Here is a 15996-nt window from a genome sequence, read left to right as displayed (position 1 = left end):
CTATTTTCAAAATTCTCAAGTGGTTGGTTGATCCATTTGCTTTGGCCTTAGTTTCTCCCCCTTTGGCATTAAGCACCAAAACGTGATCATTTTTTCCCCTTTAAACCCCATTGCCTCACCAAAAATGTCAATTTAAGAGCAAAAAGGCAATGAAATTGCAAATATGAACTTGGAAGTAAGGACACTTATACCGGAGTGCAGTGGAAGTCTTTTCATCGTCCAAGTTCATTGTTCCCTTTCAATGCACCTTTGAGACTACATCAAATGTACTCAAACAAACATGTTAGTCTCAAAGGTTCAAGTTGTAGCACATCTCCCCCTAAATATGTGCACCATTTGCATATGAACTTGTGAGGTCCGGGGAGATCTTGTACAACTTGAGCACCACAAATAGATAATACAAAATGCATAAAGTAACATGATCAAAGGCATAGAACACATGTATGCTATAGATCAATCTAAGTTACGCGAATCTAAGACATTTAGCTTACTACGCAACCTGCAAAATGTTTTCTCATCCAACGGCTTGGTAAAGATATCGGCTAGCTGGTTCTCGGTGCTAATATGGTACACCTCGATATCTCCCTTTTGCTGGTGGTCTCTTAGGAAGTGATGCCGGATGTCTATGTGCTTAGTGCGGCTGTGTTCAACAGGATTATCCTCCATGCGGATAGCACTCTCATTGTCACATAGGAGTGGGACTTTGCTCAGATTGTAGCCATTAGCCAAAGTCCCGGAGGGTTTGCCTCATCCAAAGTAGTTACGCGCAACACTGTCCTGCGGCAACATACTCGGCCTCAGCGGTGGATAGGGCAACAGATGTTTGTTTCTTTGAACTCCAGGACACCAGGGACCTTCCTAGAAATTGGCACGTCCCTGATGTGCTCTTCCTATCAACTTTGCACCCGGCATAATTGGAATCTGAGTATCCAATCAAGTCAAAGGTAGACCCCTTTGGTTACCAGATCTCGAAGCAAGGTGTAGAAACTAAATATCTAAGAATTCGCTTAACGGCCACAAGGTGACATTCCTTGGGGTCGGATTGATATCTAGCACACATGCATACACTTAGCATAATGTCCGGTCTACTAGCATATATATATAGCAATGAACCTATCATGGATCGGCATGCCTTTTGATCAACGGACTTACCTCCTTTGTTGAGGTCAACATGCCCGTCGGTTCCCATCGGTGTCTTCGCGGGCTTGGCATCCTTCATTCCAAACCGCTTGAGAAGATCTTGTGTGTACTTTGTTTGTAAGATGAAAGTGTCATCCTTGAGTTGCTTCACTTGGAACCCAAGGAAGTAGGTCAACTCGCCAATCATCGACATCTCGAACTTTTGTGTCATCACCCTGCTAAACTCCTCACAAGACTTTTGATTAGTAGAACCAAATATTATGTCATCGATATAAATTTGGCACACAAAAAAGATCACCATCACAAGTCTTTGTAAAAAGAGTGGGATTGGCTTTCCCAACCTTCAAGGCATTAGCAATTAAGAAATCTATAAGGCATTCATACCATGCTCTTGGGGCTTGCTTAAGTCCATAGAGCGCCTTAGAGAGCTTATACACGTGGTCAGGATACCCGTCATCCACAAAGCCAGGGGGTTGTTCCACGTATACCTCCTCCTTTATTGGCCCATTGAGGAAAGCGCTCTTCACATCCATTTGAAATAGCCTGAAAGAGTGGTGAGCGGCATAGGCTAATAAAATTCGAATAGACTCTAGCCTAGCCATAGGAGCAAAAGTCTCCTCGAAATCGAAACCTGCGACTTGGGCATAACCTTTTGCCACAAGTCGAGCCTTGTTTCTTATCACCACCCCGTGCTCGTCTTGCTTGTTGTGGAACACACACTTGGTTCCCACAACATTTTGCTTTGGACATGGCACCAGGCTCCAAACTTCATTTCTCTTGAAGTTGTTGAGCTCTTCCTGCATGGCCAACACCCAATCCGGATCCTGCAAGGCCTCTTCTACCCTGAACAGCTCAATAGAAGAGACAAACGAGTAATGCTCACAAAAGTTAGCTAATCTTGAGCGAGTAGTTACTCCCTTGCTTATGTCACCCAGAATCTGGTCAACGGGGTGATGTCGTTGGATCGTTGCTCGGACTTGAGTTGGAGGGGCACGTGGTGCTTCTTCCTCCATCACTTGTTCTTCCTGTGCTCCCCCTTGATCATGTCCCTCTTCTTGAGGTACCTGTTCACCATCTTGAGTTGGAGGATGCACTATTGTGGAGGAAGATGGCTAATCTTGCTCGTGTTGTTCCTGTGGTCGCACATCACCAATTGCCATCGTGCGCATTGCGGCCGTTGGAACATCATCTTCATCTATGTCATCAAGATCAACTTGCTCTCTTGGAGAGCTATTAGTCTCATCAAATACAACATCGCTAGAGACTTCAACCAGACCCGATGATTTGTTGAAGACTCTATACGCCTTTGTACTTGAGTCATACCCTAGTAAAAACCCTTCTACTGCCTTGGGAGCAAATTTAGAATGTCTACCTTTCTTCACCAGAATGTAACATTTGCTCCCAAATACACGAAAGTAGGAGACGTTGGGTTTGTTACCAGTAAGGAGTTCGTAAGAGGTCTTCTTGAGAAGACGATGCAGATAGAGCCAGTTTATGGCGTGGCAAGTTGTGTTCACAGCTTCCGACCAAAACCGCTCGGGCGTCTTGAACTCTCCAAGCATCGTTCTCGCCATGTCGATAAGCGTCCTGTTCTTCCTCTCTACCACACCGTTTTGCTGTGGTGTGTAGGGAGCGGAGAACTCGTGCTTGACGCCTTCCTCCTCAAGATACTCCTCAACTTGCAGATTCTTGAACTCGGACCCATTGTCGCTCCTTATCTTTTTCACCTTTAGCTCAAATTCGTTTTAAGCCCTCCTTAGAAAGCGCTTTAGGGTCCCTTGGGTTTCTGATTTATCCTGCAAAAAGAACACCCAAGTGAAGCGGGAAAAATCATCAACAATTACAAGACCGTACTTACTTCCCCCGATGCTAAGGTAGGCAACGGGTCCGAAGAGGTCCATGTGAAGAAGCTCTAGTGGTTTTGATGTTGTCATCACATTCTTGCTATGATGAGTGCTTCCCACCTGTTTCCCTGCCTGACATGCTGCATAAGGTCTATCTTTCTCGAAACAAACATTGGTTAGTACTAACACATGTTCTCCCTTTAGAAGTTTATGAAGGTTCTTCATCCCAACATGTGCTAGACGGCGATGCCACAACCAGCCCATACTAGTCTTAGCTATTAAGCATGCATATAGATCGGCCTCCTCTTTCGAAAAATCAACTAAGTAGAGTTTGTCGTCTAATACACCCTTAAAAGCTAATGAACCATCACTCCTTCTAAAGACAGATACATCAACGTTTGTAAAAAGATAATTGTAACCCATGTGACACAATTGACTTACAGACAGAAGGTTGTAACCAAGCGACACTACTAGAAATACATTCGATATGGAGTGCTCGTTGGTGATGGCTATCTTGCCCAAGCCTTTGACCTTGCCTTGGTTCCCATCTCCAAAGATGATCGTATCTTGGGAATTTTTGTTCTTGACGTAGGAGGTAGACGGGTAGTGGACAGTTGAGAGCATCGTCCACGTATCGAGCCTCCTTCACCATCATGCGCCCGCTCACAAATTTTCCAAGAATCTCCTCGGGCGTCATCTTGGTGTACCTGGGATTCTCACGAATAAGATTGACAAGATGGGGGTCAATTACAGTAAATGACCTTAGCATGAGTCGAACGATATCATGATCCGTCCATCTTGTGCTTCCATAGCTTCGGATCTTGTTGACCAGGGTCTTGAGCCTGTTGTAAGTCTAAGTTGGCTCCTCTCTCCTGATCATCGCGAATCTCCCCAGCTCGCCTTCCACCAGCTCCATTTTGGTGATCATGGTGGCGTCGTTTCCCTCATGAGATATCTTGACGGTGTCCCAGATTTGCTTGGCATTGTCCAAGCCGCTCACCTTATTATATTCATCCCTGCAAAGTGAAGCTAGCAAGACAGTAGTAGCTTGGGCATTTTTATGAATCTGTTCATTAATTATCACAGGGTTATCCGTACTATCGAAGTGCATCCCATTCTCTACAATTTCCCAAATGCTAGGATGGAGAGAGAATAAATGACTACGCATTTTATGACTCCAAAACGAATAGTCCTCTCCATCAAAACGTGGAGGTTTTCCAAGGGGAATTGAAAGTATATGTGCATTTGAATTGTACGACATGCGAGAATAGTCAAAAGAGTAGTTTTGATTAACCGTTCTCTTTTTCGACGAAGAGTCGTCGTCGTCTCTTGGTGAAGAAGAGGAGGTATCGCTGTCGTAGTAAATGATCTTCTTAATGCGCCTCTTCTTCTTCCCGTCCCTCTTCTTGTGACTCGATCCTGAGTCAGTGGGCTTGTCGTCTCTTGGCTCGTTGAAGAGGGACTCCTTCTCCTTGTCGTTGACCACCATCCCCTTTCCCCTAGGATCCATCTCTTAGGGCGGTTAGTCCCTTAGATGAAGAGTACAGCTCTGATACCAATTGAGAGCACCTAGAGGGGGGTGAATAGGTCATCCTGTAAAATCAAACACTAAATAGACACAAAACTTAGTTATAGAAGTGTTAGTGCGACTAAGTAGCTTTGAAGCGAGTTCTTGTGAACACAATAATCACAGAGAAAGCAACACAAGAGACACGCGATTTTTATCCCGTGGTTCGGCCAAGTGACACTTTCCTACTTCCATGTTGTGGCGTTCCAATGGACGAGGGTTGCACTCAACCTCTTTCAAGTGATCCAATGATCAACTTGAATACCATGGCTTTCTTCCTTATAGTCTTTCTCCCGTTTGCGAGGAATCTCCACAAGTTGGAGCCTCTCGCCTTACAATAAAGATCACAAAGAAGGCACAAGAGTAAGGCTAGGAGAGCAACACACAACACACAAATCCACAGCACACACACGCACATAAGCCAAGACTTGAGCTCGAAACGTAGCACAAAGAGTTCACAACTCAAACAGAGCTCAAATAACTAACACAATCGATCAAATGCGCGGAGGCGAAGTGTGGGAGTCTTAGAATGCTTAGTGAATGCTTAGATGTCTCCTCTATGCGCCTAGGGGTCCCTTTTATAGCCCCAAGGCAGCTAGGAGCCGTTGGAGACCAACAAGGAAGGCTATCCTTGCCTTCTGTCGAGTGGCGCACCGGACAGTCCGGTGCGCCACCGGGCAGCTACTGTAGCTTGTCCGGTACGCGATTTCCTTCCAAATCGGGCACAGACGACCGTTGCAGCTTCGAGCTCATTTGCACACCGGACACTGTCTGGTGCCCCCCCGCTGACCGTTGGAGCTGCCATGTGTCGCCCGCAGATTTCGCGGCCGACCGTTGGCTCACCGGACAGTCTGGTGCACCACCGTACAATCCGGTGAATTATAGTAGTATGTCGCCGTCGAAACCCGAGAGCGGCGAGTTCACCACGGACCAGCCTGGCGCACCGGACACTGTCCGGTGCACCACCGAACAGTCCGGTGTGCCAAACCGAGTAGAAGATTGGCTGCACAGAGCCAAGCTTTTCCCTTTTTCTCTCTTCTTCTTTAGTCATTGTTTCTAGCACTTGGATAACCATGTTAGTACATAAAACAATTCACCAAGTCTAGAAACATACCTTTTGCCTAGATTTGCACTTCTCACTTTATTTGGCACATAAGAACTTAATTAAACATGTTGGGCACTTAATCACCAAAACATTGTAGAAATGGTCCAAAGGCACATTTCCCTTTCACATAGTCAATAAAGAATTCATTGAGCTCGGCAGCCCATTTTCCGATCCTCCCAGTAGCTTCTCTATTCCTCATTATGTCTTTCAGAGGTTGTTATGAAGGAACAATTATATGATATGCTTGAAAATAATGTCGAAGCTTCCTCGAGGCCGTCAACACATCATATAACACCTTCTCTAATTCTGTATAATTTTTCTTTGATGAGCTTAGAACTTCAGAGACGAAATATATTGGTGCTTGTCTTTTGACTTGACCATCTTGCTTCTCCTGTACAAGCACCACACTGACTGCAGAGTGAGAGGCTGCTACAAATAGGAGTAATGGAGCCCCTAGCGAAGGTGGAGTTAGAGTTGTCAAGTCTATCATGTATTGATTTAACTCTTCGAAAGCCCTTTCCTGAGCCGGACCCCATTGGAAAACTTCGGCTGACTTTAGTATTTCAAAGAATGGTATATTCCTTTCTGCTGATCTGGATATAAATCTATTTAACGATGCCAGCCTTCCTGCCAACCATTGGGCTCCCTTCTTTGAATTTGGCGGCTCCATCCGAAGGATAGCTTTGATCTTATTTGGGTTAGCTTCGATTCCCTTCGTTGATACCAAACAACCAAGGAACTTGCCCTTCTTTACTCCAAAAACACACTTTTCTGGATTCAATTTCAGACCAGCTTGTCTGAAATTGGCAAATGTTTCTTGCAAGTCAGCAATATGATTCTCTTGCTTCATGCTTTTTACTATGATGTCATCAACATAAGTCAACACATTCCTGCCTATTTGAGAATGAAGGACCTTGGCTATCATTCTGCTGAAGCTTCCTCCAGCATTCTTGAGCCCCTCAGGCATCCGAAGGTAGCAATAAGTGCCACTAGGAGTTATGAAGCTGATCTTTGGCTCATCTTCCTTCTTCATCCAAATCTGATGATAGCCTAAGTAGCAATCCAGTAAACTCATGAGCTCCGAAGAAGCTGCTGCATCTACAAGGGTGTCTATTCTTGGTAATGGGAACTCGTCCTTTGGACATGCTTTGTTGAGATCTGTGAAATCAATACATATTCTCCATTTGCCATTAGCCTTATTCATCATAACTGTGTTGGCTAGCCATTCTGGGTATGTTACTTCTCTGATAACACCAGCATTGAGAAGTCTTTTTACTTCGTTCCGAGCACCTTCAGCTTTATCATCAGACATCTTCAGAAGCCTTTGCTTTCTTGGCCTGAAAGATGGATCCACATTAAGTGAATGTTCGATGACATCTCTGTTGACACCACAAAGATCATTGGCTGTCCAAGCGAAGACATCTTTGTTGTTGAACAAAAATCTTAGCAGAGTCTTTTCTTGCTCATCAGATAGCTGAGATCCCAGCAGTACCCTCTGATCTGCTATATCTTCACATATGAGAATAGGCTTCAGCTGATCTGCTGAAGCAGCCTTCTCTCTTTTGTGCTTATACTGTTGACAAGCTTTGGCTCTATCTATGTTATGGATCGCCTTTGAATCAATCCAACTTCCTTCAACCCTTCTGGCAGCTTCTTAACTTCTGTGGACAGCAATGGGCCCTTGTTTCGAAGGTATCTTCATACATAAGTATGCTGGATGGAGTATAGCTTCGAAGGCATTAAGCGTCCCTCGACCAATGATTGCGTTGTATGGGTACTCCATGTCAACAATGTCAAAAACAATTTGCTCAGTTCTTGTATTGTGGACGTAACCGAAGGTAACTGACATTGTGATTTTACCAAGTGTCACAATCTGTCTTCCTCTAAAGCCACAAAGAGGGTGTGTAGCATCATGAATCTTGTCCTCTGGTTCTTGCATCTGTCTAAAAGCTTTTGCAAATATGATGTCGGCTGCACTGCCTGTGTCAACCAGAACATTGTGGACCAGAAATCCCTGAATGACACAAGATATAACCATAGCATCGTTGTGAGGAATACATTGAGCTGAAGATCCTCCTGGGAGAAGGTGATTGGGATGTGGGACCACTTGGACCTGACGAAGGGTCCTTGCACCCCCAACATGCTGCACTCTTCTCTGCGCTTCCTTCTTCTGTTTTTTGTTGGCTGTCTCTGAACTTGAACCGCCCGTGATTGGGAGCACCAGCTTCGTGACCGAAGGTGCTACAACTTGGTTGTTGAACGAAGCCATCGTCTCAACAGTTGAAGTGAGTTCACCGGAGGTGGGCGCCAATGTTGGGGACTTGTTCTTAAATGCTATGAGTTAAGAACAAGGCAGCACAGATGTTAATGGTTAAAGGCCTTCGTCCTCCGAAGCATTATCTTCAGACGAAGGTTATGAAGGGCATACCTTCATCATCTCAATATGTAATGAAAAGTAGAAGCATGAGTTACATATAAAGAATACAAATAATCATCTTAAATCATCAGATTATTTATATTCTTATTAATTTATCATGAATAAACATCAACGATATTGAGTTACATTTGTACCTTCGGCTTGACAGAAGGTAAGAATCCAAGTGTGACGTGCGAGTGAATACATTGAGCTGAAGATCCTCCTGGGAGAAGGTGATTGGGATGTGGGACCACTTGGACCTGACGAAGGGTCCTTGCACCCCAACATGCTGCACTCTTCTCTGCGCTTCATTCTTCTATTTTTGTTGGCTGTCTCTGAACTTGAACCGCCCGTGATTGGGAGCACCAGCTTCGTGACCGAATGTGCTACAACTTGGTTGTTGAACGAAGCCATCGTCTCAACAGTGGAAGTGAGTTCACCGGAGGTGGACGCCAATGTTGGGGACTTGTTCTCAAATGCTATGAGTTAAGAACAAGGCAACACAGATGTTAATGGTTAAAGGCCTTCGTCCTCCGAAGCATTATCTTCAGACGAAAGTCATGAAGGGCATACCTTCATCATCTCAATATGTAATAAAAAGCAGAAGCATGAGTTACATATAAAGAATACAAATAATCATCTTAAATCATCAGATTATTTATATTCTTATTAATTAACCGTGAATAAACATCAACGATATTGAGTTACATTTGTACCTTCGGCTTGACAGAAGGTAAGAATCCAAGTGTGACGTGCGAGTGAATACATGTCAGCGTGAACAGTACATGGGTACTGTTCACATATTTATAGGCACGGGATGCAACCCGGTCAAAATTACATTTATGTCCTTAATAACTAATTACAAACATGACACAAGTTATCATGGACTAAACAGTCTTTTCCTCTTTAAGTCGGTGCTGCCCTTTATCTCAAGGCGTGTCGTCATGCCGAAGCTCCCTGAATTGTAGCTTCGGCATATACCTTCACGTTATGTCTGCTTGCATATCGTCCTGCCGAAGGTGTTTTTGCTTAGAGGACCTTCGGCGAAGAAGAAGGCCACCAACACCTAGGCTGTGTTTTTTTCGTGCTTCGGGCCAGCCTGATGGCCCAAATGTACACATATATCCCTCATCGATGAGCACGCAACAGAGAAGAGGGAACAGGGGAGAGAAAAAGAAGGAACGACCAACGGTTTTACCTCGGGTGGAGCTCGGCTGGGGCAGGGCTTCGGTCGGCGGTGGCGAACCTCGAGCAAGAACGGCGGGGCGGGGCGAGCTTGCAGTGGGGGCTCTAGTGCGTGGGCGGCACGTCGAGCTCGGAGCGGTGGCATGTCTGCACAAGGGCGGCTGGCTATGTGGACGAGAGAAGGGAGGTGGGGGAAGGGGGCGGGCGTGCGCAGGGGCTCAAAAGGAGTCGGGGTGGCGGCAATTTCGCAAGGAGTGCACGGCATGGGCCGCCTTCCTCGGTGTGCGTGCGCGCGGGGCGAGGGAGTTGGTTACACAGGGTCGAGGGTGACTTTAAATCAGCAACAATCTGCTGACGGGTGGGGTCCATGGGGCGGCTTCACGGGCGACAGTTGCGAGGGGGCTTCCGGTGCATGGGGCCCGCTGGTCAGCGACCGCGAGCAACAAACACGTGGGTGCGCGTGGGCGGAGCCGCTAGCAGTTTTGGCGAGCCGGGCAGAGTGAGGGAGAGGGGGGTGGGGACACAGGCGGTTTGGGCCATGGGCCGAAAGGTCGACTGGACAAGGGTTAAGGGCTACTTTCCCTTTTTCTTTTATTTTGAATTCTGTTTTCTTTTCCTTTTTCTTTCTCCTTTCTTTCTTGGATTCATACTCAAATATGCCACAAATTCAAAGGAGATCATCACAAGCATATGCATCACACAAGGGTAAAATTTGGGGTTTAGCAAAATACAACACTTCATAAATAGGGGTTTTATCTCGTGGAAAAATAACTACAACTCCAACTAAAACAACAACCCTCTCTGTAAAGGAAACAAGAAATAGGGGTTAAGAGAGAAAAGAGAAGAGGAGTAACACCTTAATTTATAGATAAAAACAAAGAAAATTTTATACTACCAAATTCAGGGTGTTACAGCACTAGACACTAGATGGGTGTCTTTAGAGCTTCTCTCCTAAATCAAGTTTTTTTTAGGAAAATCATAAAAACGTGTCCAACAGTTCCTCTGAAACGCTACAAACTTTTTCATAGCCCTTAAAACTCCCTAATTTGTAGCTACAAATGAGAGTTTTTTTAGCTCCCTAGAAACAATCTACCGCTTTAAAGTATCTGTTGGAGAAAGGATTAAAATCTATCCCCACTAATTTTTTAGATGCCCCTTAAAACTGTTAAAACTGATTTTGAGGAGTCATTTTGTAAGTTGTTCTTGTAGATGCTCTTACCCTCCGATGAAGACTTCAATAACTATTTTGTTGCCTCATCAAACTTTGCAACGCAAACTACCTTATCTTCAAGGAGATACCCAAATTTGTAAGAGTTCCAGAGCAAATCTTCTGCAAACAGTCAGAAGCGAAGCTCAAATTTACTACCAACAATTATTGACTGTCAGCTGGGTGCAACAAGTAGAAAAGCATTCTCTACGAGGTGTTTGATTTGAAAAATCACTTCATCCAAAATAAAATAGTACATCATAGATCTATTTTTCAAATTTGGTTAGATGATCACATTCATTATATTAGTTTTAACTAACTATGAGAATCATTATTAGTATTAACTAACTATGAGAATTATTATATTAGTATTAACTAACTATGAGAAATAAGTTGATGATGAATCAGCTCATTCTATTCCACAAACCAAACAAAAAATACGGAATAAAAAGATGAGACTAACTCACTCCTCAAACCAAACACCCTATAAGTGCGTCTATATTTAGTATATGTGAACGCAAGGATGATCAGTTCAGCCAATCTGATTGAAAAGTTCTACAGTACCACTAAAGCCTTCAAATTAAACGCATTCCATCAACCACCAACAAATACCTTAGCCAATAATTAAAAAAACTGCGGGTACAGTAAATAATCTAGCATGCTGGTTGTGTAATCTTATAACCCAGCATTGGGCCTTAAATCCAGGAAGGCCACACCGTTTCTGTTAGATCGATACTACTATTACTTAGATGCAAGCGGGGCCTACAACGACCCTGCCTCGCATGGTATAAGAAACCTTGTTGTGCGCTCTGCACCAGTATCAGAATACGATGGCTGAGAGAAACTTCCAAATATGTTGGTTGCTCGGCAGCCCTTGTATACTGGGGAGTTCACCTCCACTAGCTTGCATGCTGAGGAGTTCACCTCTTCTTAAAGATCCTTCCTGTGGAAAGAACACAAATTCAATTAATCATGCTATTGTCGGCTTTAAACTGTTCAGAGATGACATGACATTCCAAATTCGACACTAGTTTGAATTTTAGTAACCTGCTTTAAACTGTTCCATGATGACAAAAGGAATAGGACTAGTAATCTGCTATATGAAATTGAACTTACCAAAACATAATAATTGAGACCAACCCACCTAACGACAATTGGATTCTATTCTACTCTCTCCCAGTGTCTTGCCCAGAATCCCTTCTTTCTTGTGGAATCAGTTTCTGAGACCGACCGAGGTGGTCGAGATCCAATGGAGAAATGTCTCCTCAAAAATGGACGACTAAATGGGACCTTCATGCTTGAACTTGTACCTAACCTGGGCTCTCTTCTACCTTTCTTCTGGTGCTTATTACTACTATTCCCATCTAGATTAATATCAACTGACACATTTTTTGGTATCTTGTTCTTGATCTTTGATTCCAGCTTCCCAAATAGCTTCACTGAAAATTTCTCACCGTGCGTGCACACAGGGCATGGAGGATCATATTTGTCAGCTTCTGTAGTTATGCTGTCCAGACAGTCAGCATGGTATGCATGTCCACACAACAAAACAGCAACAACAGCCAGCTCCTGCGCGTTCCATGTCGATCTCTCCTTTAGCAGCTTTAAACACAGCTTGCACACGTCTTGGTCAGGGGGGCGTGTAGTAGAACTCGAAGCACTTGATCTTGTCATTTTACTAGAAATGGATCCCAAGAGCTCACTGTCAAGTGACCACCTCTCTCTTTGGGATGTTGAGACCATTTCAGAAAATGTGCGCATTGACCAACCATCGGATGACTCACCATAGGATCCTGCTGCTGACAAGTCGTTGCTGCAGGCTGATAACATGGAAGAGGGAGGCCTTCCTTCAGGAGACCTTATCTCATTGAGAGATCTGAGAGATGGAATTTTACTGTCCGAAACCTGTCTGTATAATTGATACCCTGGTGACCGCCATGCTTTCTTCATCAAATCTGAATCTGTAGGTTGAGAATGCCCCTTGGAGGATGACGGATCTGCTCTGGATACTAAGGGTGGCGTTGAAGGAACAGACACTGAAGTCTTCAAATCTGAAGCAACACTTGATATGTCCAGTGATTTCCTGGAAAGCTTTGTCTGCACATATTACAAAAAAGATGTCAGACAACAAATGCATCGGTATTACCATTGCATGGAACCTAGAAGGTAACAACTTGGCAGGTAGCTTAATGTTGCATACCTCAGGAGAAGAGTTACTTGCTGTGGAGCGATCAGCTGAAAATAAGTAAAAATCAGTAAACAAAGTCCATCAGGTTAGGGGATTACAATTATACTCCCTCTGTTCCAAATTATGAGACATTTTGAATTTTTTAGATACATTGTTTCTACAATGTATCTAGACATAGTGTATATTTATGTGCATAGCAAAAGCTATGTATCTAGAAAAAACGAAACATCTTATAATTGGAATGGAGGGAGTAATGGAGTATAAAGGATTTTGCTTAATGAAAGCATAAGCCATAGCATCAAACTGTGCACTACCTCGAGAATCAGACTTTGTAACCTTGCGTGCTTCCATTTTTTTATCAGATTTGTGCCACTTTGCTCCATGGAACACATTGGAAGGGCTAGTTCCAAGGCTATTTCCATTAGAGAACCCTTCAGTTGGAGCAATGGAACCACTCTTTGTATCAGGATGAATGCTTCCACTACTATGGTTGGAGAACAGAGTAGGAATATCCATTATGTCTTCTATATGTGTGCGATTGTCCCATCGAATGTTCCATGATGGCGAGCGCCTCACATTCCTGTATGTCGATACTTCTATAGGAGTGATGCACGGCTGTGTCCTCTCCTTTGCAGCAACGCAGCAATTAGCTCCCATATTGCTTAAGCAGGGGAATTAATATGCTCAGTTTTAACGCTGAGGAAGGACACGCCCGTTGCAGTGGTGAGAGGTGTCTCACTGAGTCACCAGGTCACGGGTTCAAAGCCACATCTCTGCATTTGCAGGGGGGAGGCTTGCTTCGGATTATCCCTTCCCTAGAACCCACTCATGTGGGAGCCTCTGGCACCAGGTCTGCCCCTTTTACAGTTTTAACATTGAGATGCTCTGAGTTCATTCACGCGATACAAATTTTACAACCCAACACTGCCTAGCTGTACAGGGATACAATAACAATAATAAGGTCGTCTTCAATAAAGAAATGAGCAAAAACTTAGTATAAAGTTAAACACGATAGTATGTAGTATAGACATGTGCACTCTAAGCCTACAGAGGGAGCTAGGGGTACCACATAGACAGAAGAAAACACCCCCAAAGAGGAAGCTAAGGGGCATCCACAACAAGATCATCAAAAGAACCAGTATGATTGGAATTATTATTATTTGTCGAATAGAAATGCACATGATAATCTTGTAGCCTTTAGGAATCTATTCCCTAGGTTCCAAATTATAAGACATCTTCGTTTTTCTAGATACACTATGTCTAGATAAATAATAAAAGCTATGTATCTAGAAAAGCCAAGACGTCCTATAATTTAGAATGCAGGGAGTACTACAAATGCAATCCACAACGAATTGGGCAGCATATTGCAGGGGTTGGACTACTGAAGGGACTGGAGAGAGGCAATGGAACGTGACGAAGTCACAAAAGGAGAAAGATAAACTAATGAGTCCAACAAGACAAGAATGATCAGATAGGGGGCCATAAGTCCAAATTAGGAATTTAGGATATAAAAAAACAAAATACTACGTGTTTCTGCTGTATTTGAATTTATTTGGGTAGGCAGAAGTGTATGGAGAAAACAAATGTTGTAGCAAATGGAAGAACACTAGTACCATGTTTTTAGTACATTTGCATTTCTCATACATCCCTAAATACTTAAGAGGTGGGAACATCAAGGGTCTGTTTGGTTTGATGACTAACTTGCCACACTTTGCCTAACTTTTATGCCTAAGGTTAGTTATTCAATTCGAACGACTAACCTTAGGCAAAGTGTGGCAGGTTTAGCCACAAACCAAACAGCCCCCAACATCTATAAAGCAACCACTTCACTTATTCACAATAAGAAAGCTAAAAATAATCAAAAGTAGATGTTTGTTTATAATTGAAGGCACAAAGTTAGGGAAGCTGGCTAACTACAGTCGGATGAAAATGTGTGGAGGAAGAAAGCAACTGTTAGGTAGACCAGCAACAAGATATTCCAAAACCAAAGTTCACTCAAAGGCCAGATCCTTCACCCCAAACAACAAAATAGCATATCGCAACTATTCTTACTGCCGAATAAGCACTGTGCAAAACCATGGCAGGATGGAACAAGTAGAGCTAGTTTGAGAATTCCATTTTCTAAGCGATTTCTATTTTCCCAAGGAAAAATGAACTAATTTCCCTTGGGAAAATGGAAATCTCTGGGAAAATGGGGTTCCCAAACTAGCCTGTATAGTATTTTATTGATCGGTATCCAATTAAAGCAAAGCCAGAATACAATACGATGCGCAATTCGACAGGTCATGATTATATTGCCTTCAAGCAACAATTATTCTCCGTGTAATTTTTCCCCCGTCGATAAGTAACTAAATGTTTCGATATTTAACTGATAAATCACGAAAGAGCCGATGGTAAATTAAATCTACCTGACGAATTTGTGGCAGGAACTAACACAATATCAGGTAAAACCAATACTACATCACACTTGAATCATATGCAAAGATTACAGATCACTAGGATAACAGATGAGAAGGTAGCACCTATTAAAACTCACAATTCATCAGGAGCTACCTGCCCGAACGGCACCGAAATTCTCCATTTTGAGCACCAACGCGAAAAGGTGCCCCCTAAGTTCGTGGAAATTACCTCGGCCCCGATCTGCCAGACTAACATCCAGCGGCTGCACCGTCGCCGAAGAAACCTCGACCTAACGGCGCGGGACCCGGATCCGACACCGCTGGACCGCAGCGACGCCCGGCGCCTAAGACCGCTCACGCCGACGAAGCAGGTGTAAATTTCGTTAGGGTTGGGGCTCGGCTGGCGGGGGTGAGATTGTGAGGGACGGGAATGGAAGCGACGGGGAGGAAGGGGAGAGAACGGCAGCGTGGTCGCGTGGATGGGAATGGGTCTCGGACTCTCGGTCGCCGCTTGGCGCTGTGCCTGCCTGCGAGCGGAAACGAAACAGCTCCGTGCTCCGGCCACCACTTGAGTGGACACGAGACCGCGCCTCGCGACGCTTCCGTCCCCTGGGCCACGTGGCCCCGCGCCCCAGCCTGCGTGTTCCACACCCGGGCCCACAGTACACGGTCTCCACCTCTGTTTCTAGTTTCTACGACGTGTTTCCGGTAGTCGCTATACCGTGGTTTGTCTCGGGAATATTTTTAATAATGATATGATCAATTAAAGGATATAGGCAGAGCAATTTTATTTATATTAGCCCACAGCGAGTTTTATCATATTATCATGTCACATATAAATATTATCATATAACTTATGTTGGCGACTTTTTGTCACCAAACACTATAATGAACCGTCTGACTGTACTTACACCTTTAGATGATATAGGGTCGAATAAAGTGGTT

General features: G+C 44.1%; 1 protein-coding gene across 12 annotated transcripts; it reads right to left on the bottom strand.

Moving 5' to 3' along the window:
* Positions 1-10934: 10934 nt before the first annotated feature.
* LOC100274198 (uncharacterized) lies at positions 10935-15726 on the bottom strand. Of its 12 annotated transcripts, none has more exons than XR_002263927.3 (5): positions 12967-15620; positions 12665-12699; positions 11581-12561; positions 11389-11407; positions 10935-11358 (listed from the first exon to the last, which is right to left on the bottom strand). XR_002263927.3 is itself a non-coding variant. In XM_008656410.3 (5 exons), exons 2-4 carry the CDS (start codon positions 13307-13309, stop codon positions 11626-11628), a joined length of 1314 nt encoding a protein of 437 aa, XP_008654632.1. In that variant the 5' UTR covers positions 13310-13584; positions 15281-15726; the 3' UTR covers positions 10935-11407; positions 11581-11625. The 12 variants fall into 12 exon arrangements, 11 of the variants coding, with proteins under 11 accessions (XP_008654632.1, XP_008654635.1, XP_008654633.1 ...); XM_008656410.3 differs by having other exon boundaries at positions 10935-11407; positions 12967-13584; positions 15281-15726; XM_008656413.3 differs by having other exon boundaries at positions 10935-11407; positions 11609-12561; positions 12967-13584; positions 15281-15726.
* Positions 15727-15996: the final 270 nt, after the last annotated feature.

Source organism: Zea mays, chromosome 8 (genome assembly GCF_902167145.1).
Source record: "Zea mays cultivar B73 chromosome 8, Zm-B73-REFERENCE-NAM-5.0, whole genome shotgun sequence".
NCBI lineage: Eukaryota > Viridiplantae > Streptophyta > Magnoliopsida > Poales > Poaceae > Zea > Zea mays.
This window is presented reverse-complemented; position numbering and strand designations above follow the sequence as displayed.